The following is a 22,591-nucleotide window of genomic DNA, read 5'->3' on the forward strand; positions in this document are numbered from 1 at the left end:
TCAAAGATCAGTCAGTCAGTGGCTGTTACTGTTGACTCCAGAATGTAGTTTACCCGTTCAAACTGACAATGCCGCTGCATTATAGTTTCAAATCAAATCAAATGTATTTTATAACCCTTCTTACATCAGCTGATGTTAGGGAGATGTACCTCCATTTCACTCATCCACACTCACCAAATCTTCCAAAAACATCTGCAAAGAGAGAATATGGTGGGATATGTTAATCTATTTAAATCAGACACGGCTGTCTGTCGCTCTATGACTGGATACCAGAGACATTCCCTTCCTATCTCTCTCAGCTGGGGGACTATCCGAGATGGAAATAGATAGAGGACTCATAGAGATAGATAGAGGACTCTAGTGCCCAAAAGCCAGTTTTAGCATGGGCAGCTATTTTGAAGTAGTCAACTGGGTGGGACTTCCTATGGGTTAAGGAAGGATCACATGATTCCATCTGGGTCATCAGGAGGGATCAGCCAATTAATTATACTGGAGAGGAAACATTCCATAACTGCAGGTGACAGTAAATCGCCAACCTTGACTTTATACCCGTTCAAACAACACACTCCAGGTGGCAGTATGCACCCTTTCAGTTTGTTTACCAACTCATAGAAGTAGTAGAAGAAAATGTACTACTTCAAAATGGAGATGGCCACAATGGCGCTGCCCGTGCTCTCACAGACAACATCTATCTAAGTCTATGGATGGACCACATCAGGGACTGTGGATGGAACTTCACTACTGCCCTCTGCTGGTCAGACCGGAGACCTGCAGTCCACTGGTAAACAACGCTGGAGTGACCACACACAGACCTCCACCATCTGGCCTGGCTACTCATACACCAACTGGTTCCTTATTTGAAGAATTGCTGTGATGAGAGGGACTAAGCCATTTGCCTTCTGTGATAAACGAATAAAGCAGATGAATAGATTTGAGGTCAAAGTGAAAAACATCTAATGATCTTTTAACGCCTTAAGCTTCTCCCTTAGATCGGAGATATATTAGAGTGAAGAGTTCCCATGGACTAATAGTCAATTTGAGGCCAAACACAATGGAGTTACGGGGGAATACTGTACCATATTGCAAATGAGCTGGTTTTACCGTTGGAATTAATAACATGTACTGTTTAACAAGAGGGCTCTTTGAAGATAGGATGCCACTTACCTCTTCATCTTTTGCATTGACATCCACTTCCTTGGAACTGATAGCTGTGGTAATGTGTTCTATGTTGTTCTCTCTGCAGTAGTCAAAGATGTTCTTGTCTTCTTCCCTGTGAGAGGATAGGAAGAGAGGATGCATCAGTCAATGTACCCGTGCATGGTAGTGAAGGAACTGTCTGGCATCAGATGAGAAGAGACATCTGTTCTTCTGGGAATTCTCCATCTCAGCAAAAATAATCAACACCAATAACAACACCACCATACACGCCTCATACAAATCTAGATCGGAATAAAATGAGATTGATTAATAACCATAGGGAAATGAACATTTATTTCTCTGTCATTAACAAATCTTGATATGAATACACATCCCACTATATTCTATACGTGTGGATGAGGTTAACACCACTGGAAATAGTACCCCCCCACCACACACACACACACATGCACGCAATGACAGGGTGGGTGGGATAAACATAACATTCCCTCCTACTCATCCCTGGTGAGTCATCCCTGGGGAAGCAGCACGGTACGCCACACTATCTCTAATTATTCCCCCCCTTAATCACCTCCTGGCATTAGGGCCACGCCAGGCAGAGCTGTTGGGGTGGGGGACGCACAGGGACAGAGGGGAAGGGACTATATCTCATTTAGAGCTTTACGCCTTCCCTCTCTTACCCAGGGCTCCTGATTAATTGCATTTAGTGGGCCATTGTCTGACAGAGAGCAACCCAGCCCCAGCCCCAGCCCCAGTCCCAGCCCCAGCGGAGGACAGGCTGGCAGGGTCCCTCACCACCAAGTTGTGGAGGATAGCGTTACAGTATTCGTTAACAGCGGTTAGCGGGGCTAAGAGCTACCTACCTGGAGGGGAATTGAGAAATGATTAGGATACAGTGCAGCAGTGGTTCTGCTTAGTGTTCGGCAGTATCTGAATAAGAGGTACCCTCGGTTAGGATCTTCCTTTCCGCAAAGAATTAGAGGATACGTAGATCCTAACTGAGAGTGTCAGAACCTCAAAATGGAGCCTAAAATAGCAACAGTGTTAAACAGAGCACTGTAGAGCCCTCTCTCCCTTTGTTCCTGATGCTTGCCTTGTGCCTCAATCACAAGTTGATTTATAAACAGCTCATTCCAGTTGAACAGAATAAGGTTACATGTGAGGGCACATTCATTTACATGCTCATGAGAATCATGTTTATTCATAAGTGGAGGGCTGGCCCCTCCCCCTCTGGCGATCGCCACGCTGACCCCGAGTGTCCCTGCCACGTGGGCACCATCCGTCTCCCACGGCAACTAATCAATGGCGGAGCTCATCAGTCAGGCTGCGCTGGCCGGCGAGGGTTTGGCCTCACGGTGGCCGGCCGCCTGACAGCACGCACGCGATTAATGGTGCCCTGATAAATGACCCGCCGCACGGCATGCTGGGAAGGTCACAGGCTACTCTGTCATCCCCACCGCCTGGTTAACCACAGCTGACTACCAGCCAGGGGGAGGGAGGGAGGGGCTGGGAGAGAGAGAGACCCTGATGTGTGTGAGTGGCCTAAGTGTATGGCAGTGTACGTGCAACTGTGATATCATTTGCATGTTGTAACTACTGTGTAACTAATCAGTCACTGTAAAATGTGGATTTGGTGTCATGACCCATGAACACCACCCTGCACCCAGAACACCACCCTGCACCCAAAACACCACCCTGCACCCAAAACACCACCCTGCACCCAAAACACCACCCTGCACCCAAAACACCACCCTGCACCCAAAACACCACCCTGCACCCAAAACACCACCCTGCACCCAAAACACCACCCTGCACCCAAAACACCACCCTGCACCCAAAACACCACCCTGCACCCAAAACACCACCCTGCACCCAAAACACCACCCTGCACCCAAAACACCACCCTGCACCCAAAACACCACCCTGCACCCAAAACACCACCCTGCACCCAAAACACCACCCTGCACCCAAAACACCACCCTGCACCCAAAACACCACCCTGCACCCAAAACACCACCCTGCACCCAAAACACCACCCTGCACCCAAAACACCACCCTGCACCCAAAACACCACCCTGCACCCAAAACACCACCCTGCACCCAGAACACCACCCTGCACCCAGAACACCACCCTGCATCCAGAACAACACACCAGCCTCATAAAACACACAGTTCTGCTCCGCTACCCAGTCCAGCATTCTGACAGATATCCCCCTCATCCATCAGCCTGCATGCCAGCCCTTCAGGAGAACACTCATCTCCCAACACAGCCAGGCGGCTACTGATGACTTCAACAGCTCCACCATCAATCACACACATTCTTATAGGGAGGTCACCCACACACACAACAACAAAGAGCTATGAGTGGCAATGAGAGAACTCACACTTGCTGTGACTTTCCAGCCAAGTGGTCTAGAATGTCAGCTAACCATAAGTCTGATGTTCATCAGAGCCTTTTACAAAAGTGTAGCTCACACAAATCTATTCCATCACAAACAGCAGACTTCACCATCTGAGGGATATCGCCAATCAATCCTGCTTTTGTCAATACACATTCCACACATAGCTACCCGATCCGAAGCAGAAAATGAGCAAAGCGGATGCAATTAACTCAGTAACAAGCCCTTGCTTGAGGAGGCAGACTATTTAATATGGAGTGGGTCTTCCTGTACTGAGAGGGGAAAATTGGATATTCAGCGAACCATTGAGTGTAACAGTTTGGAGCGGGACATGCCCGAGGTAGACCGCGCCAAAGGGGAATGTTAATGACTTCCTGTCCCCACGGGGCATCCACATTGGCTATCACCAAGAGGGTCGTCGCCAGGGGAGCCCGTGCCACGTGGCAGCGTTCTATACCCAATGCTCTCTCATTTCAACATGTTATCAAAAAAGTAATTAAAGGCAGGCATTTTCAGGCCACCTCTCCTCAGCGCATGCATACTAATGAGGATCATTTAGGAGAAAACCTGCTGGATTCAGCCGTCATTTTAATTTCCAAAAGAGCCTTTTTTTCCGAAGAAACGAGGTGGTGTGTATGCTTGATCAAGCTTCTGAGGGTTCCCATAAGGAGAGTGAATATAATTAACATAAAATCAGGACTGTTTAATGTTCCCAAAACAGTTTACAGCAGCGTTTCACAAACTCGGTCCTCAAGGGATGCACGTTTTGGTTTTTGCCCTAACACTACACAGCTGATTCAAATGACCAAAGCTTGCAAATTAGTTTATTTGAATCAACTGTGTATTGCTAGGGGAGAAAACGAGTTTGGGAAACCCTGGTTTACAATCTGCAGAAGAACTTCTAACACTCAGAGCTCAGTGCAGAGGAAGCTTGTCTCTGATATAGGAGAGACAGAAACTGTGACGTACCTGATCATTTCTTCTTGGTAGAGGGAACTGACTGTTGGACCTCCAAATCCTGTCCTACGCTCTCTTCTTTCCTGGAACAAGAAGCAAAACTTTAAATCCTGACATTCATTCAAAAGCATAATTATGGTTCCATAACACTCCCCTCACCTCTTGTAATAACAGCGAGTCTGTAGTGGTGTGTGCCACACTACTGTGATCTAAGGACAGTTCAGTATTCCCCTGACTAGTTATCCAGTGAACAGTGTTCTCCCCACCTTAAACAAGCCAACTGTGCCATACAATGAAAAACAAGAGCCACTGGGAGAATGAGTTTCCTTATTCACAGACAGCAATAGGTTCACCTCGTCACGATTCTCTCACACATTGTTTAGAGGCGACTCCAAAACATGGGTAAAAAAATGACATGCATAAAGTCTTTTGAGGAGTATATTTTAACTGATCAAAATTATTTCAGCAATTTTATTTGTTTAGCATTTTCTGAACCGCTAATACATGCTGTAATGGCAAACATGAACTCAACCGTTTTTTAGGTCCTCAGTCTAGCCCATGTTCTATAATCTCTTTCACAATGACTCACACAAGACAACAAACAAATTAGATTTAATTTCCGAGGGGGTTGTGGGCAAAAAACTAAATATAACGGCACATGCACTTTTAGGAGTGCAACTCCCTTCTAAACTCAGAATATTCTCTAATGCACTTCCTTCTCTAATGTAAAGATAGTGCAACCAACAATACAAATAGGAGAGAGGTCAAGAACTGACTATTGTTTCTGCTGCCTTTATCCCCATCCAGCCTCTCCTAAATCTGTTTGTCTGGACCCTGTTAAGAATAGACTCCCTGTGCTTTGTTAACACTAATACAATCACATCCTTTTCAGAGGGGCATTTGTGCATTTGCCTTCCCCTGGCATTGTGCCAAGCTAGGGACCATGTCAGCATGTATTGGCCCCGATGGCAGCGCCAGAGAAAGGGATGTGTCAGGCTGGTCTGCAGGCCACTGATGCCTGCTGACACTCATATTGTGGAGGGGACAGAAGGGAAAGGAGAGAGAGGCGGGTGGAAGGCACTAACTCAAACAGGACCGGTGACAGGCTTTTATGTCACACCGCTAAACATCACTCTAAATCTCTCCTTTGGGGATGGAGGTTCGCGAAGGGGAAATTTCTTTGTGCTGAATTTTCATTCGGGAAGAAAAGTGCATTTGGGTTTGTCTCATGTTGGTACTTTCCTCAGCAATGTTGAATAGAGGTCAGAATAGAACAAACATACATTTTTCCCTGCATCCATTTTATCAAACCATACCCATGCTGGAAAGGACACAATGAGGGACTGGTCTATTGACAGTACTGTATCCAAAAATGTTGTGTTTCATTCAGCCTCTTTGCAGCCCCCCTCCCCATCGTTTCACTCCAGGCAGGGTGTCTTTGTCAGCTGTGACAGTGTGCCTGTTCCCAGTTGACAGGCCTGTTACTGTAATGGGGTAGAACTTAGTGAGTGGATGATTCCATTGGCCTACTCCCTGAGAAAACAGGCCCATGTCTGCATAACAACACTAGCCTTCTGATGCAGGCAGGCACACCACACCAGATAAACAATTTGAGCACAGTAAACACATTTTATTTAGCTAGATCAAAAGCCCTCTCACAAATAATGTATAAAAAAGTCCTACTTAGAACATGAAAACAAAATAATTTATTGGAGTTGGTTTGAGTGTAATCTGTGAACATTAAAGAGATGACGGCATGCAAAGCTAAAACAGTCTCAGGTAATGTTACATCTGCTGTCTCAGCCACTGCCTGTCACCAAGGGTGTACCCAAGGCTCGATCCTAGGTCCCACACTCTTCTCAATTTACATCAACAACACAGGCAGAAGGAAGCTCTCTCATCCATTTATATGCAGATGATAGTCTTATACTCAGCTGGCCACTCCCCGCATTTTGTGTTAAATACTCTACAACAAAGATTTCTTAGTCTCTAACAAGCTTTCTCTGCCCTTAACCATGTTCTGAACACCTCCAAAACAAAGGTCATGTGGTTTGGTAAGAAGAAAGCCCCTCTCCCCACAGGTGTGATTACTACCTCTGAGGGCTTAGAGCTTGAGGTAGTCACCTCATACAAGTACTTGGGAGAATGGCTAGATGGTACAATGTCCTTCTCTCAGCACATATCAAAGCTGCAGGCTAAAGTTTAATCTAGACTTGGTTTCCTCTATCGTAATCGTTCCTCTTTCACCCCAGCTGCCAAACTAAACCTGATTTGAATGACCATCCTACCAATGCTAGATTACGGAGACGTAATTTATAGATCGGCAAGTAAGGGTGCTCTCGAGCGGCTAGATGTCCTTTATCATTCAGCCATCAGATTAGCCACCAATGCTCCTTATAGGACACATCACTGCACTCTATACTCCTCATCTCTGTATACCTGTCACAAGACCCACTGGTTGATGCTTATTTATAAAACCCTCTTAGGCCTCACTCCCCGCTATCTGAGATATCTACTGCAGCCCTCATCCTCCACATACAACACCCGTTCTGCCAGTCACATTCTGTTAAAGGTCCCCAAAGCACACACATCCCTGGGTCGCTCCTCTTTTCAGTTCGCTGCAGCTAGCGACTAGAACAAGTTGTAACAAACACTCAAACTGGACAGTTTTATCTCAATCTCTTCATTCAAAGACTCAATCATGGACACTTACTGACAGTTCTGGCTGCTTTGCGTGATGTATTGTTGTCTTTACCTTCTTGCCCTTTGTGCTGTCGTCTGTGCCCAATTATGTTTGTACGATGTTTTGTGCTGCTACCATGTTGTGCTGCTGCCATGTTGTGTTGCTACCTTGCTGTGTTTTCATGTGTTGCCGCCATGCTATATTGTTGTCTTAGGTCTCTCTTTATGTAGTGTTGTCTCTTGTCCTTCATGTGTGTTTTGTCCTATATTTTTATTTTTTTAATCCCAGTCCCCATCCTCACAGGAGTCCTTTTGGTAGACCTTCATTGTAAATAAGAATTTGTTCTTAACTGACTTGTCTAGTTAAATAAAGGTTATATAAATAAATAAATGTTAGACAAACGCTTAGTATTTCTGCCAAGTTGCATAGTCAGTCAGTGTCCCCTGCTGGTCAATGCGCCATACTGCATTCTTAGGTGCAGGTGGAGCTGTCAAAGATAGTTATCTTTTTTTAGAACGGTTCAAACGTGAGAAAGACATTTGTTTCAGTTCTCACATTGCAGAGTTTCCTGCATGTGGAGATTGTATTATATAAATTTGTGAGATCAAATGTAGTGTAGTATTGGATTTGTGAGGGCTTTTTACCTTCTGACTGCTGTCTGGGTCTAGTGAAGTTACACATGAAACATACTCCTGCATGGCCTGTTCTGCACTCATGTCCTCAAGCTGCTTCCATGCTGTCCTGTAGCAAAACATAACAAAAAAATTCAGCAGATAGTTTCTCTCCCTCCCAAAAGCATTAAAGAGAACAGGACCATACAGTAGGTGAGTTTCAGTTTAGAACAAGAAAAAAATGTCATGTAAATTGAAATCTCAAAACAGGACCACTCACCACTTACTCCAGGGCATAGTATGATTCACCCATGCAAATTTATGCCAGGTATTGAATAAGCACATAATATCAGCACAATGATTAACAAATTCCAAACATACCATTTTCTTTGACCTTCAAAATCGAAAAACCCAGGCTTTGCTGTATTGCACTTTCCAACCTTGACCTGTGAACATATGAAATACAGATGACTCAGGAATGGATTAAATAGCCTAACCATCTGTTTGACAGCTCTCAGCAGAATCATCACTATCAATTCAATGGCAAACAATAGATTGACATCGATTCTACACCTGTTTGCAATTTGTGTACATACCTGTGGTAAAACTCCCACCCCACCACAAGTCAACAAAATAGCGTAACAATGATATTATTATGGATGCAAGGGCATGATGAACAACATTTGGTGGCACCAATAGCTAGAACATAACAGACGTGAATGTAGACTGTATATTGTATATTGTGAATGTATATTTATGCCATTTGCTAGCTATACTACATGACCAAAAGTATGCGGACACCTGTTTGTTATACATCTCATTCCAAAATCATGGGCATTAATATGGAGTTGGTCCCCCCTTTGCTGCTATAACAGCCTCCACTCTTCTGGGAAGGCTTTCCACTAGATGTTGGAACATTGCTGCAGGGACTTGCTTCCATTCAGCCACAAGAGCATTAGTGAGGTCGGGCACTGATGTTGGGCGATTAGGCCCGGCTCAGAGTTGGCGTTCCAATTCATCCTAAAGGTGTTCGATGGGGTTGAGGTCAGGGCTCTGTGCAGGCCAGTCAAGTTCTTCCACACCGATCTCAAGAAACCACTTCTGTATGGACCTCGCTTTGCGCACGGGGGCATTGTCATGCTGAAACAAGAGCCTTCCCCAAACTGCTCCAAGCACAGAATCGTCTAGAATGTAATTGTATGCTGTAGCGTTAAAATTTCCCTTCACTGGAACTAAGGGGCCTAGCCCGAACCATGAAAATCAGCCCCAGACCCTTATTCCTCCTCCACATAACTTTACAGTTAGGACTATGCATTGAGGCAGGTAGCGCTCTCCTGGTATCCATCAAACCTTGATTCGTCCATCGGACTGCCAGATGGCGAAGCGTGATTCATCACTCCAGAGAATGCGTTTCCACTGCTCCAGAGTCCAATGGTGGCGTGTTTTACCACTCCAGCTAACGCTTGACATTGCGCATGGTGATCTTTGGCTTGTGTGCGGCTGCTCGGCCATGGAAACCTATTTCATGAAGCTCCCCACTAACAGTTCTTGTGCTGACATTGCTGCCAGAAAAAGTTTGGAACTCGGTAGTGAATGTTGCAACTGAGGACAGACGATTTTTATGCACTACGCGCTTCAGCCCTCCAGGCTCCAATTTGGTGAGCTTGTGTGGCCTACCACTTCGCGGCTGTGCCGTTGTTGTTCCTAGACATTTCCACTTCCCAATAACAACACTTACAGTTGACCGTGGCAGTTCTAGCAGGGCAGAAATTTTACGAACTGACTTGTTGGAATGGTGGCATCCTATGACGGTGCCACGTTGAAAGTCACTGAGCTCTTCAGTAAGGCCATTCTACGGCCTATGTTTGTCTATGGAGATTGCATGGCTGTGTGATCGATTTTATATAAAATGTCAGCAACGGGTGGGGCTAAAATAGCCAAATCCACTAATTTGAAGGGGTCTCCACATACAGTATATATACAAAAGTATCTAAATAACAAATGGGTCCATTGGGATGTGCTGCTATCTGATAGTCACCTGTTTATACCTAGCATACAGGTACAACAGTTGTTCCCTGCTGGCCGTCTGAAGTAGATCTCGAAGACGGTCTGCTGCTGCCTCAAATTCGTGTTCCAATTCCTCCCCTTCCAGTCGATGACCAGGGTCACCTGCACCACTGTCGAATTTCCCTAATCCTAGATCTGAGTCGGAGTCCGATCCTCCTCCGAGAGGATCTCCTGTATCAGGCCGAGCTGGGTCGGTACCTGAGCCTGTGGCAGAATCAGGGGAAGACGATGGCGAGCGTGAAGCCATTGTCGAAAATAAAGACGGTTAAAAAAAATATGTGACGACCTTATATTATCGCTTTCAGTAGTTTATACAGGCTATGATTTAATCCGTTGTCGCTGAGATGGATTTGTTTGCACTTTGCACGAATGGTCCGTCTGTGGTACACCCCACTAAAAGCCTCGGGTAGAACTTAGACTAGGAACAAAGATTTTGACCTAAAATCCGGACAGAAATCCATGCTTCTAGTTGTACAGAGAGGTACTGTCTATGACAGGTACATAGTACTGTTAAAAAAAGACACAAAAATAACCGTGGTGTACTATATATGTGGATACTATATACGTATCATAAAAAGCCCTGATAAAAGCATGTACCAAGCCGGAAAGCATTGGCGTTCCTTAGTCCTTTAACTTCCGTTTTTAAATATGTTCTACCGAAATGCCAATATAGAAAAAGTACCTTGGTTGGAAAAGTCAGTCACATGATACATTTTTGTAAAATCTATTTATTATTTTTTTCGTTTAGCCTATAACGCGCAGCATCATTTATTTTTCTGCCCCAAAACTGTAGCGTCCTATGTCGAGAAAAAAAAAAGCCTACTTGTTGCTCTGACAAAAGCAGCTTTATTATCATTATCTGGTTAAATGAAACAGAAAAGACTGAATAAAAAAGAACAAAACTACAATTTCAAACTATGTACCAGTAGCTGCCATATTAGCAAATGTTGTCCAGTAGGTGGTGGTAGTATTTACAATATGTTGATCTGTATTGCAGGTGGCAACAATAAACCGCACGCACCAACACCAGTGTTGTGCCGAAAATCTCCCCCTGCAAGAATCCCCCCCACCCCTTCTATATTCCTTAATTTTGTGGCTAGAGTCAAATACTTTATGTGGCACACATCAGAGTCAAATACTTTATACAGAACAAACTTCACGTCAGGATAGGCAACCGAAATTAATAATGAATGTATGTGTGTTATATTAAACATAGAGGAGGGATTAAAATGTTGGCAAGCAATAAACATTTCAGAACAACTATGGCTGAATTATTATCCTTACACTTTCAAAAATACAAGCCGAATAAGACATGGGAGAGATGACACATTTTGGCAAAGAGATTTATTTATAGACTAATAAAAATCAGTAGCGGATTTAGGTACATACAAGCTATAACCGCCACATACACTTGAAACAAATAGCCAAACCGAAAACTGCAGACAAAGATGCTTTCTGCTACTAAGATCAGTGAAATGTAGGCTAAACTGACAAAGGAGTGAAGAGCAGAAATCTCAACTAGCAAGCAAGTCGCAGCAATGAAGAATGCGAAGGGGGGGGGGGGGGGGGGGGGGGGGTTCTGGCAGGGGGGAGATTTTCAGCACAACACCGGTCTCAATTTGTAATCAGCATGATGGAATGGAACTCCAAGAGGGTGCAAAGCTGTCATCAAGGCAAAGAGTGGCTACTTTGAAGAATCTAAAATCTATAATATATGTTGATTTGTTTAACACTTTTTGGGCTACTACATGATTCTATATGTGTTATTTCATAGTTTTAATGTCTTCACTATTATTCTACAATGTAGAAAATATTAAAAATAAAGAAAAACCCTTGAATGAGTAGGTGTGTCCAAACTTTTGACTGGTACTGTATACATCCTTTTTCTCTCATTATACAATAGGCTATGGAATTTGATTACATACATTTGAGGCGCCAATTCATGTGATTATGTGGCCTTGTAAAAGTTGGGGAGCATATTCCCAGAAAGTGTGTCAACAGAAGATCTCACACCTCTAATGCACGCAGAACATAGGCTGTAGCCTACATGTGGATAGCTTTTTCTACAAATAATCTACCAATAATTGTCTATATTTTAATAGCCTAATAAAGACAAAGGAAGCGCAGTACAGTACAGTCGTCAGATCACAGACATTAAAACCATCTTCAGATAGGATACACACCGCGCCGGCTGTCACTGCGGAGTGACGCAACCACGTTGTTGGCTGAATGCGATGGCGGACTGCTATGTCCCCAGACCTTACCAGAGATCGAAGGGAGAAAGTCATTGAATTTGCACCGGAACCGTTACATCGTAATCAAACCACCTGTTATAGAGCGGGAGGATTCTGTTCCGCCATCCCTCTTAAGAATAGTATGGGACAGAGTTTATTTGGAGTACGTTATTTTGGACAAGACAGAGTGCGCTAGTGCAGGCTGCCGCATGCGAGCCAGCAAGTTGACAGATATAACAAAACTCGAGTCAACAGGGGACAGTCCTAAAAGGAATTACGGAGGTTGAAGATATAGCTGCTTAGACAAAATGAAATTCGCGGAGCACCTTTCGTCTCATATTACTCCGGAATGGAGGAAACAGTACCTTCAATATGAGGTAATTTCACACGATTGTGTTTAGAAGTAATGCTTTCTGATTTAAAGTGAGAAAAGTCCCTCGAATCCATCGTTTAATGAATACCTACTGAATTAATAGCATAATATGGTTCGCTATTAGTCTTGGTACATTTTATTAATCTTGATTTGTGTTTTTGTTACAGCTGTCACTTTAACTTTTAGCCTACTTCTTGAATTGTGTAACAAAAGATTGCTTGGATAGGCTACTAGATAAGGATAGTCTATAGTTTATGTTTGGCTATTGCGTAAGCTGTAACTTTCCTTTTGATAAACCGTGCTTTCTTAGTCTTTTTTTGTTTGTTTTTAATTTAGTGTTGTTTTGTCATTTTAGGTCATGATTTTATGCATCCTAGTTATCTTTGTGCAACCATTCCTGAAGCTGTCACTTTAATTGTAGAAGCCTTTTGTTCATAGAAAACATACTTGCTATTCATAGACCCTAAGCATTTATTCATTTTGTTAATTGTTATTTTATTTAGGTTAGTGATTATATTTACGGGATACATTATTATCTTTCTCTATATTTGTTGATGTTGACATATATCTGTCACCTGCTCAGGTCGCCATCGCGTGCGCTTCATCCTACATTACATTGGAACACTGAACAATTAGGATAGTATTTATGTGGCTTAGTCCGTTATTGTTTTCCAGTGTTGGAAACCAGACCTAAAATATTTTTCAGAATGAGAAATGTCACTTTTTAAAATATTATTTTAAAACATAACTATATATAAATGATTATGCATAGGATATTCTCTGTTAATGGGTAAAATCACAATACAATGTTTTCATTATAATTCATAAAATGTTACTGTCCTGAAACATTTTTCCTTGTGACACAACATATTTGATTGAATAACGCTATTATGTAAGTTATTTTGTTAATTGCAATTTTTGTAAATTAGATATTATGCCTTGCTTTGTTTGACAAGCATTAATTGAACGGACCAAAATCACAAAGCCTAAAACTGGCCATGTTTGGTTGTATCTATGGTTTGGAGAGATCAGAGTAAGGGTACATCCAGGTCAAGGTCTTTGTTGGGATATGTATGAGCATTTTCAGGGTCACACCCCACATCTTCTTGGTTCACATTAAGAGCCTGAGTGAGGACAGACTCTGACAAGGCTGCCCCATTCCATTTTGTTCTATGAATTATAGACAAAGATGCTGATGCAAGCCTCTGGAAGAGTCTGAGTCTGCATTCCACTATCAAACCTGCATGCCTCACTATGTGGCCATATACCATACTATAAAAAATATATGTTTATATACATCTTATAAATACCTTTATTGATCTACCTAACTCGTTAAGTAGGTATAGGAAGGTCTATGCGGTCACTTGGATGTGGTGAAGGTAAAACACATATGGCCATATTAGTCTTTGTCTATACTTGCAGCCTGACGCATTTAGTACGGGGACCAATACATGTCCATATCAGCCATTTTACACCTCAGTCGGCTCTGAGATGGATGACCTGAGATGAATGACGGATTCTCTGGCATAGATTGGCATACCATCAATTGCTATGCCATGGATAAATAATCAGTATTACTAACTAAATCACTTTGCTTTGTGAAGTAGTGGTTGATGAGTGGACTTTGTCTTTTTTCTCTGAGTGTGAGGGATGTATTGTTTGGTCTTGCATTAATTAGGCTTGCGCGCTGGATTGATGGGGAACTGGTCAGAAATATTCTGATAAAAAATATAGCACTTTACATTAAGTTAAGAACCTCTGAATCTTAGAGAAGATGGATAACTTAATTTTATCCCCTGGAAATATTAAGGGAATAAGGTAATGGGCAATTCGAGGGTAATGGAATTGCGCTGAGACTTAGATTTTTCACTTCATGTAGGCCCCAAAAATTAAAAAAACACATACAACTCTATGTACAAGGACTACTTTTAACAATTTACACTGAACATTTTACAAAAACACATTCACTGAAAGAACTGTGCAGATGCAAAGTTTGGTAATAGAATTTCGGTAAAATCTCCCTCCGTTTTTATATGTGACCACATTTTTTCAAAAACAAAAAACAATGTCTGTGGACGTTGAAATCAAGGCCAGGGCGGACTGACCAAATTTGAACTACTTTTCAACGTCCATGGACGTCCGGTGTCGGTGCTCAGTGGGTAAGGATGCTGGTTACAGTAAATGGAAAGAGATGGGGCTCATGGGTAGGGTTCAGTAAGAGTCGGGACAGGTGACATTAACTAGAGAGAAAAGACAGAAAAGCAGAGCGAGAGAGGGATAGAGAGGGAGAGGGAGGGGTTGTCCAGACTGTTTTCACACTTGCTTTGACCACCAGATGACAGAAAGAGAAAGAAAATGGTAATGAGTTGAATATAACAGTATTCCGTTGGAAGAGAGGACTGTAGCAGTTGACCCATCTGTGGTTTGTGACTACTATGATTTCACATTGTAGCCAATTCAATTGCACTAATTCCGTTAAAGATGATTTAGGAAATTTCGTTAACAATTTGCTAACAACATTTCAAGTTTGAATCAGTTAATAATTCATAAATCAAATAGGTATCAGTAAAAACACTAACTAACTGCTAGGTCTAGATGTACTTGTTACTTGTGTGAACTTTCATTATCCTCCCTCTTCATGAGGGAGAGAAATGAGAAAATATGATGTGGATTTTTGGTAACAGAATTTCAAGACACAGGGCAATGTTTCTTAAACTTACGTAAGGAACATAATTTATCCAAACTAAATATAAGTGTTGATATTAGTTGTCAGGGGTCTTTACTTCAACATTATTATGTTTTGATGTATTTCTAATACCTTTTAAGACTATTCCTGGTAGATGTGGTCTAAGACCCCTTTTCCATTTGTTTGACCACTAATCAAAGCCTTTGCTTAATCCTAGTATTTAGAGTAGAAAATGGTTGAAAATGTTATAAATGCCTTAATTTGACACCAGATTTGACATGCTTCTATGAACTTCACGTTGGAGCTCATGGTCCTTTTACATGTACATGTCTGTTTATTGCCAAAACAGAGTAGAGATCACTCTGTCCTTGAGACGTTTCTTGAACAAGGCTTTGTGGAGGAAACATCAGCAACAACAAGTCTCGCTGTTATCCCCACCCTTTAGTTTGGTCTTTCAAGCGTTTTTACCATCCATCAATGACCTTACTCTTTCTTTTATTTTTCCAATGCAACATTGTCTGGATTCTTCTAAATGCCTTGGGCTACAACAGGACAGCTGGGTAGGCTGCTTGGGAGAAAAGATGCCTCTAATCACTAAAACGCTTGCATGTGAATTGAGGAATTGACAAGGTGATAAAGTAATGAAGTCTGCTCATCCTATGAGACTGTCCATTTTAAACACCTGTTTAGCGTTGAGGTCTGCTGCTGCTCATTAGGAAAGCAGAGCTCATTCCTGTGTGATATGCTGGCATTATTACAGAGTAATCTCACTCTTCTAGATAATATGAAAACAAACAACATTAGACTGCTCCGTTTGTCCTTTGTCCTTTTTGTTTTATCTCATGGACATTTTCCTTTTGGCTAGTGCAGTTGGTACATGGTCTTGGTTCTTGGTTCCAGGCTGGCCCTTGGTCTGGTTCCTGGTCTGTTCTGTGTGAGTGTGGTAAAGCAACAGAAGCCGTAACATGAGCAAGGTGGAGAGGGTAATGTGGCAGCGTGGGTGGGCGATAGAAGGAAGCCTCTTGTGCTTTTACCTCTGCAATCGAATCACTTGCGTGGGTTTATATGTTCAGGAGAATGCTTGTGTAAGCGAAGTTCCTATTCCTAAGGGACATGAAATTATTATCATAAGCAGGTACACATGTTAATTACATGCAGTGGTTACTGTGTGGGGCTCATTTCCCACTCTAGCCTCTCTGTGCAGTGTTCCAACTGTTAGGTAGGCATATATGCAGGTTTTTGAGCGCTGCCAGTGGCACACATTGCAAGATGACTCACTGCATAAACTGGATAATGTGAACCATAAATACAAATGATTGGTTCATATAAACATTTTCACTATTCTAACCACTGACATTAACAAAAGATGCATGGTTTAAATGAGAACAGAAATCATTGCACATGACATGATGAATATGATCATGCTAGCCTATAGCCAACACAAACTGACACACTTCTGGTGTAATGTATGCATCTTACTTAGACAACAGAGATGGCATGGCGAGCTTCCCACACCTCATCCTCTATCCCCTACTGAGAAGGCATCTGGTCTCGGTCAGTCCTGCACTCAGAGATCCACTCAGTTAAAGTGATGATGAGAATCATCGGAGTTTCAGATCTCAGACCACCCAGCACCTGCAGTATTGTAGTTGATATAGTTATTTTTTACTACTGTACATCTCAACAGAAGACTATCAGCCCAATTAGGTGTGTGGAGACCTGCAGGTTGATCTCTGTAAGCTGGTGTACTATACTACAGTCGGAGCATGCAAAAAAGAGCCGCCCTGCCCTGCCCCCTTTACCATCGGTGCTATTGCCATGGCAATATGCCTACATCTTGATGAATGCGTCCCTTCTGTCTCTTCCAACTATTAGTCTGGACGGTAAGCCCTGCTACATGAACCACAGGTGGTCTCCTGCAAAGAATGTTAACTACAAATGAAGTGTTCGATATGAGCATAGAGTAATATCTGACTGCAGTGTTGGTGTTGAGGTTGGAAAATGAGCAAACAGTTTCTAAGTAGGTTCCTCCCACATAGGATTAATTATCATCCTTTCCTCTCATATATCAACGTTATCCAAACATCAGATAAACCGTTCCAGAGACTGGGGGAATGGAACATAAGCTACACATATGGTTGTCAAGAAGATACTTTTTTTCTTCATTATGCGTCATTATTTAAATTATTCTTTGTCACATCTAAGCTTTGAATAAAAAAATATTGGTTGGAAACTGTTGCACAGGACACAAAGTTCATCATGCGGGTATGTGTCTATCCCACTGAAGGCCCAAGCGTAGTTGTTTTGACTGGACGTCCAAGAAACGTGTTCACAATTACTGCTATTGCCCCAGAGTTAGGTTGGTAGGGAGGAATAGTGATATATTCAGGTCCAGGCCTCACAGAATAAAGTCATGTTAAGACGTATCTCGTAATTATCTGTCCGTATCCATTATCTGCAAGGTCAGAGTGATCGAAGGAAATAACCACATTCTGTAGAAAGAGGTGTTTGTAGTATAGGCTACGCTGCAAAAATTGAAATCTAAGTAAGATTAAATATCTTAAATCAAGGCAATATATGCTTGTTTTTTGTCGGACAAGATATTTCTTCTTACCAGGCAGTTTTAATGTTCGAGCATTTCACTTGTTTCAAGCTTTTTTGTCCTTAATTATCTTAATAAGATAATATAACTTGTTACTGAGACTGTGTTACTGGTTCTGAGTAACTTAATGCTCGAAACTAGAATGACCAGAATTATAAAGCTTTTTGATCAACACTGACAAGTACAAAACTGCTTTGTCAAAGTCAGAGTTTCTTATTTCAAGCATCTTATCCTTTTCATCGCTTCACATATTAAGAACAAATAACGACCAAATGGAATTCACTGTTTTATTGTCAATCTTACACACAGCACAGCAATCATTATGGGGCAGCAGGGAGCCTAGTGGCTAGAGTGTTGGACTCGTAACCGAAGGTTGCAAGATCGAATTCCCGAGCTGACAAGGTAAAAATCTATTGTTCTGCCCCTGAGCAAGGCAGTTAACCCACTGTTCCTAGGCCATCATTGAAAATAAGAATTTGTTCTTAACTGACTTGCCTAGTTAAATAAAATAAAAATACATGTAGACACAGAACAAAGACAGTACACTTTTCATATCTTGGGAACACACTATGAGTCATTTGAACTGTTGTACAATTCTATTACATCCCCAAGATGGTATTTGACTTGTACATACATTTGGCTCTTGTTGCTAATTGTGTAATAAGAGGTAAAATAAACCAGTTTTCAGCATCCACTAACTCAGTGGCCTGTGCAAAGTGTGGGACCTCAACTTGATAAGCCATGACGTTTCTATCAAAGTGTTTAGTTTGAAGTGTTTGATATTCCAAACAATAAAGCCTAGAATCAACAAGAAATATGTTTTTGACCAGTCCAAATTCTGGCATATTCCCATTCAGTACTTTGGCAAAGATCATGGACTTCTGAGTTATGTATTTACTACAGTTGATTTGGTTTACTTCATTGAAACCTAGGAAGTCCCTCAATTTTCCACGTAAATATTGTAGATCTTTAACCTCTGATAAAGGGTCCCATCTCCCTTTAATTTGAAAAAATTGGGTGCATTGAACTGTCAACATTTTGGCAGCTTTCATATATTTGGTTCTGATTGATCAAAGACTTGCAAATATTTTAAAAATTGAGCTTGGAAGCTCATTGTTTAAAGAAACAATGTTTAGAATCAAACCGCATATACATATGTCTAACCATTGGACCCAATGACTTTATCTGTGATGGCAAATGTATCATATAATGCTGTTTAGGTGTAACAATGCGGTCTGGAAAAAGCTCCTTCCAATGCTTCAAATGATTTTCAATGAGTAACTTCAACCTAGACACAGTCACAATGGAAAGAACAAATACTATCTGTACAATCTCTATTAGATCGATTATCAGTTGTATATATGCATTGACTTCCAAAGTCTCCAAAACAAATGGCAATATCCTTAGCAGGACAAGCATTTGCCCACATGACTGTTTTAGTTTACCATCACTTGACGTTAATGTACAAACAGAAATTGGGGTTCGCCGATCTCTAACATCTAGAGAGGAATAAGGGAATCAATCAATCTGTCCTGACACAACAAGATGATTCAAAACACATTTGATTTCCAATGGGGCTATGCCCTCCAAAATTACATGCATAATGTCTTGCTGAGTTTGTTGTATGATATCAAAGGTTGGGAATTCAACTAACTTGCTCCTTCTATTGATCCCATATGTTGTTCTCAGGCTGTTGCGAAGCAAGTCCGTCTGTGCCTTTTCTATTTCATCACACTGTCTGACATGCTTCTCCAATGCCCTGTTAGTATATGCATCCTCATTGAAGAGTGTCTGCATGTCCTCAAAAGAACACTCAGTGTCTGCACTTCCTGTAGGCAAAGCCCACACCCTCTTTACACCCTGCCAGTTTATCTTGTGCCCGGGTGTCTCCACAGAGAGAGACCATGGCACCATATATCGTTAATAGTTTGCATTTTAACTCCACTGTACAATGCATCCGTGTCTTCCTTGATTCTATTCAATATTACATCTCCACCAGATTGACGGAGGTCTGCTGATCTAGCCATGGCAAGTAGCCTGATAGCAACCAGTTTATACCTGTGTTTTGGATGTATATTTCCTAGGGTGTAGTACACCATTAACAACTTGTTTTTTGATGCAAATGATCCTAGTGGATTACAGATCGCTATTTCATTCGTGTACGGAACAATCTGCAATGCATTTGGTTTCTCTGAAAATAAGGAATGTGATTTTAGAAGAGCACCATCAACAATGTCATGAGAAAATCTTTCCCTGCACATCTGGGGTCCCTTTTCAACCATAGACAAAATCCTTGGGTGTGATAAGAACTGTAAGAACTGATAAGAACTAGCCTCTATCTCTGTTTAATTTGAGAGATGTAAAATGTGACAGGGAAATTGTGTCCATCAGACATCATGGTTAAATACAACGGCACTGATGTCCTATAACTCCGCCTGGAATCATTATCTTCACACATCTTGTGGATTGTTGCCGAAGGTTCTTTTTCCCTGTAGACATTATGTACTGAGTTTGGAAATTTCAGATATACTTTCAATATATTACTTAGTTTTCTGGTCTTCTTTCTTCATTTGTGTGAAGTAATTGACTTATCATACTATTCATGAGAATGGCTATGTAAGTAGATTACTTGAATTTATCAATCAATAATATCTTGTTCATTACGTTAACCCCACTAACTATTGCAATCATTTACTCATATGAAAAGGCGTTGATTGATTGGATTAAACATCAACAGCTTGTACAGTAGAGAAACTGATGAGGGATTATCCCTCTGTTTTTTCCTTTTCCAGGCGTTCAAGAGTATGCTGTATGCAGCCCAGGACCAGGCCCCATCCATAGAAGGTAAGTCAACTCCTGGTCCACGGACAAAATGAGCTTGCCCCGCACCCGTACTGACATCCCGAAATAACAGGCCCTGCTAAAAATAGAGGAAATTCCAGTGATCATCCAGCCACCCCTCACACGACCCAGCAGCCACTGGGTGCAGTGACTTCCCCACCACTGTGCAGTGCTGAGATAAGGCCTTAGGCTATAATTAATATACAACGTCAGGCTGCTAGCGAGGCGTGACAGGGACCAGCGTAATGGTTTGTTTTTAGATGCAGAGTGATGGCAGTTAAGAGTTCTTCAGTTGCAGTGCAGTTAGTCACTGGATGACCACACTCAGGGTCCTCTTATAGAAGTCCTCTAAATACAATGGTCGCATAATACATGCTCAACATCCAACAACAATATTTAGATTAATGCCCGAGTTGTCATGCTAGAATTGGTTTACATGACAGAATGTATATCCTACTTACATCATACACAGAAGTGTTGCTCTGTGTGGAGGACTGCGTGAGGACTCTCCCCAGACGTGATGGTTGAACGGTCTGCCACTGATCTGTGAACAGTGTCTAGTTCTAGTTCACTGGGGAGCTGCATCTCTCTGAAGGTCTACTTCCAGGAGACTGGGCCGACGGGCCGGGCCTTTCTGTTAAGGTGTGAGAGAGACATTATTTCCAGTCAGTGGCTCTGTGTGTGTGTGTGTGTGTGTGTGTGTGAGAGTGGTGTGTCCAAGCCTCCTCTGGTCTGACTTTGATGTTTCCAAAACCAAAGTTCCGGTGGAATGGGAAAGAGGAAGTTGGCAGGTGCGGTTGACAGGCTAGGAGATGAACAGGGCTGGAACGAGCATGCAGGAAAAAGAAGCAGAACTGAGAATTTGCTCAATGCTGCCCGGGACCCACTCTTACTGTGTCCAGGTTGACAAGTTGAAGGTGTGGTCGGTTTCCGCTATACGACTCCAAAAGAAGACTCACTCACCACTCATGAAGCATGGAATAATCTGACAAAGACCACACTGTCAGCCTGTGTTTATAGTCTCTAGTACAGTAGTCTCTAGTCGCATCGTGGTGAGAGGAGAAAAGCCTAGTGAACAGCCGTTGACAGTACGATTAATCAGCCAAACTTTCACCTCATATTTCAACCAATGATGGCATGTGAAGCCTAAATGACAGAGTTGTCTGTGTCTAGTTTGGTGATAACATATGAGCTGTCTCCTTTAAACATTCTCCTGAGGGTGTGAGGTTGGCCTTATCCCCAAGATGGCTGATGAATCACATCCTGTCTGCCCCCTGTCAGAGCTGCCATATGTAGGTCACTCCTGAAGCCACCATGAAGAGTAAAATAATGGAAAAACAGAGAAATAGGAGAAGGAATACATGGGACCAGCTGCTGTACTGGAACACATATTGAAGGTTGTTGAATTGTTAGATACTAACAATTCACTGTTGGAGTGACCTACACTGTTGCACTGTTGGAGCTAGGAACACGATCATTTCGCTACACCCACTGTAACATCTGCTAAATGTGAGCAATACAATATATTTTTTATATTATTGTTTAATTTCTTTACCCCCTTTTTCCAACAATTTCGTGATATTCAATTGGTAGTTACAGTCTTGTCCCATCGCTGCAACTCCCGTACGGACTCAGGAGAGGCTATGGGCAAGAGCCATGCGTCTTCCAAAACACGACCCCGCCAAGCCGCACTGCTTCTGGACACACTGCTTGCTTAACCTGGAAGCCAGCTGTACCAATGTGTCGTGGGAAACATCGTACTCCTGGCGACCATGTCAGCGTGCATGTGCCCGGCCCACCACAGGAGTCGCTAGAGCACAATGGGACAAGGACAACCCGGACGGCCAAACCCTCTCCTAACCCGGACGACGCTGGGACAATTGTGCGCCGGCCTCATGGGTCTCCATGAGCTGCGACACAGCCTGGGATCAAACCAGGATCTGTGGTGACGCAGCTAGCACTGTGATGCAGTGCCTTACA

General features: G+C 42.5%; 2 protein-coding genes across 2 annotated transcripts in view; one reads left to right on the plus strand and one right to left on the minus strand.

Annotated features, from left to right (window-relative positions):
- acbd6 (acyl-CoA binding domain containing 6) overlaps positions 1–10,287 on the minus strand; it is a 37,686-nt gene extending 27,399 nt beyond the window's left edge. Inside the window, exons 1-5 of the mRNA XM_055922785.1 lie at positions 9,847–10,287; positions 8,190–8,254; positions 7,842–7,938; positions 4,527–4,597; positions 1,165–1,270 (exon numbers count right to left, since the gene is read on the minus strand). Of these exons, the coding sequence (XP_055778760.1) occupies positions 1,165–1,270; positions 4,527–4,597; positions 7,842–7,938; positions 8,190–8,254; positions 9,847–10,122 (615 nt within the window). The 5' untranslated portion in view covers positions 10,123–10,287. The remainder of the gene's footprint in view (positions 1–1,164; positions 1,271–4,526; positions 4,598–7,841; positions 7,939–8,189; positions 8,255–9,846) is intronic.
- Positions 10,288–12,065: 1,778 nt separating this feature from the next.
- The window catches only part of LOC129855292 (xenotropic and polytropic retrovirus receptor 1 homolog), a 109,011-nt gene continuing 98,485 nt past the window's right edge, over positions 12,066–22,591 (plus strand). Inside the window, exons 1-2 of the mRNA XM_055922788.1 lie at positions 12,066–12,486; positions 20,563–20,614. Coding sequence (XP_055778763.1) covers positions 12,418–12,486; positions 20,563–20,614 — 121 coding nt within the window. The 5' untranslated portion in view covers positions 12,066–12,417. The remainder of the gene's footprint in view (positions 12,487–20,562; positions 20,615–22,591) is intronic.

The sequence above is a fragment of the Salvelinus fontinalis genome, chromosome 5 (genome assembly GCF_029448725.1).
Source record: "Salvelinus fontinalis isolate EN_2023a chromosome 5, ASM2944872v1, whole genome shotgun sequence".
NCBI lineage: Eukaryota > Metazoa > Chordata > Actinopteri > Salmoniformes > Salmonidae > Salvelinus > Salvelinus fontinalis.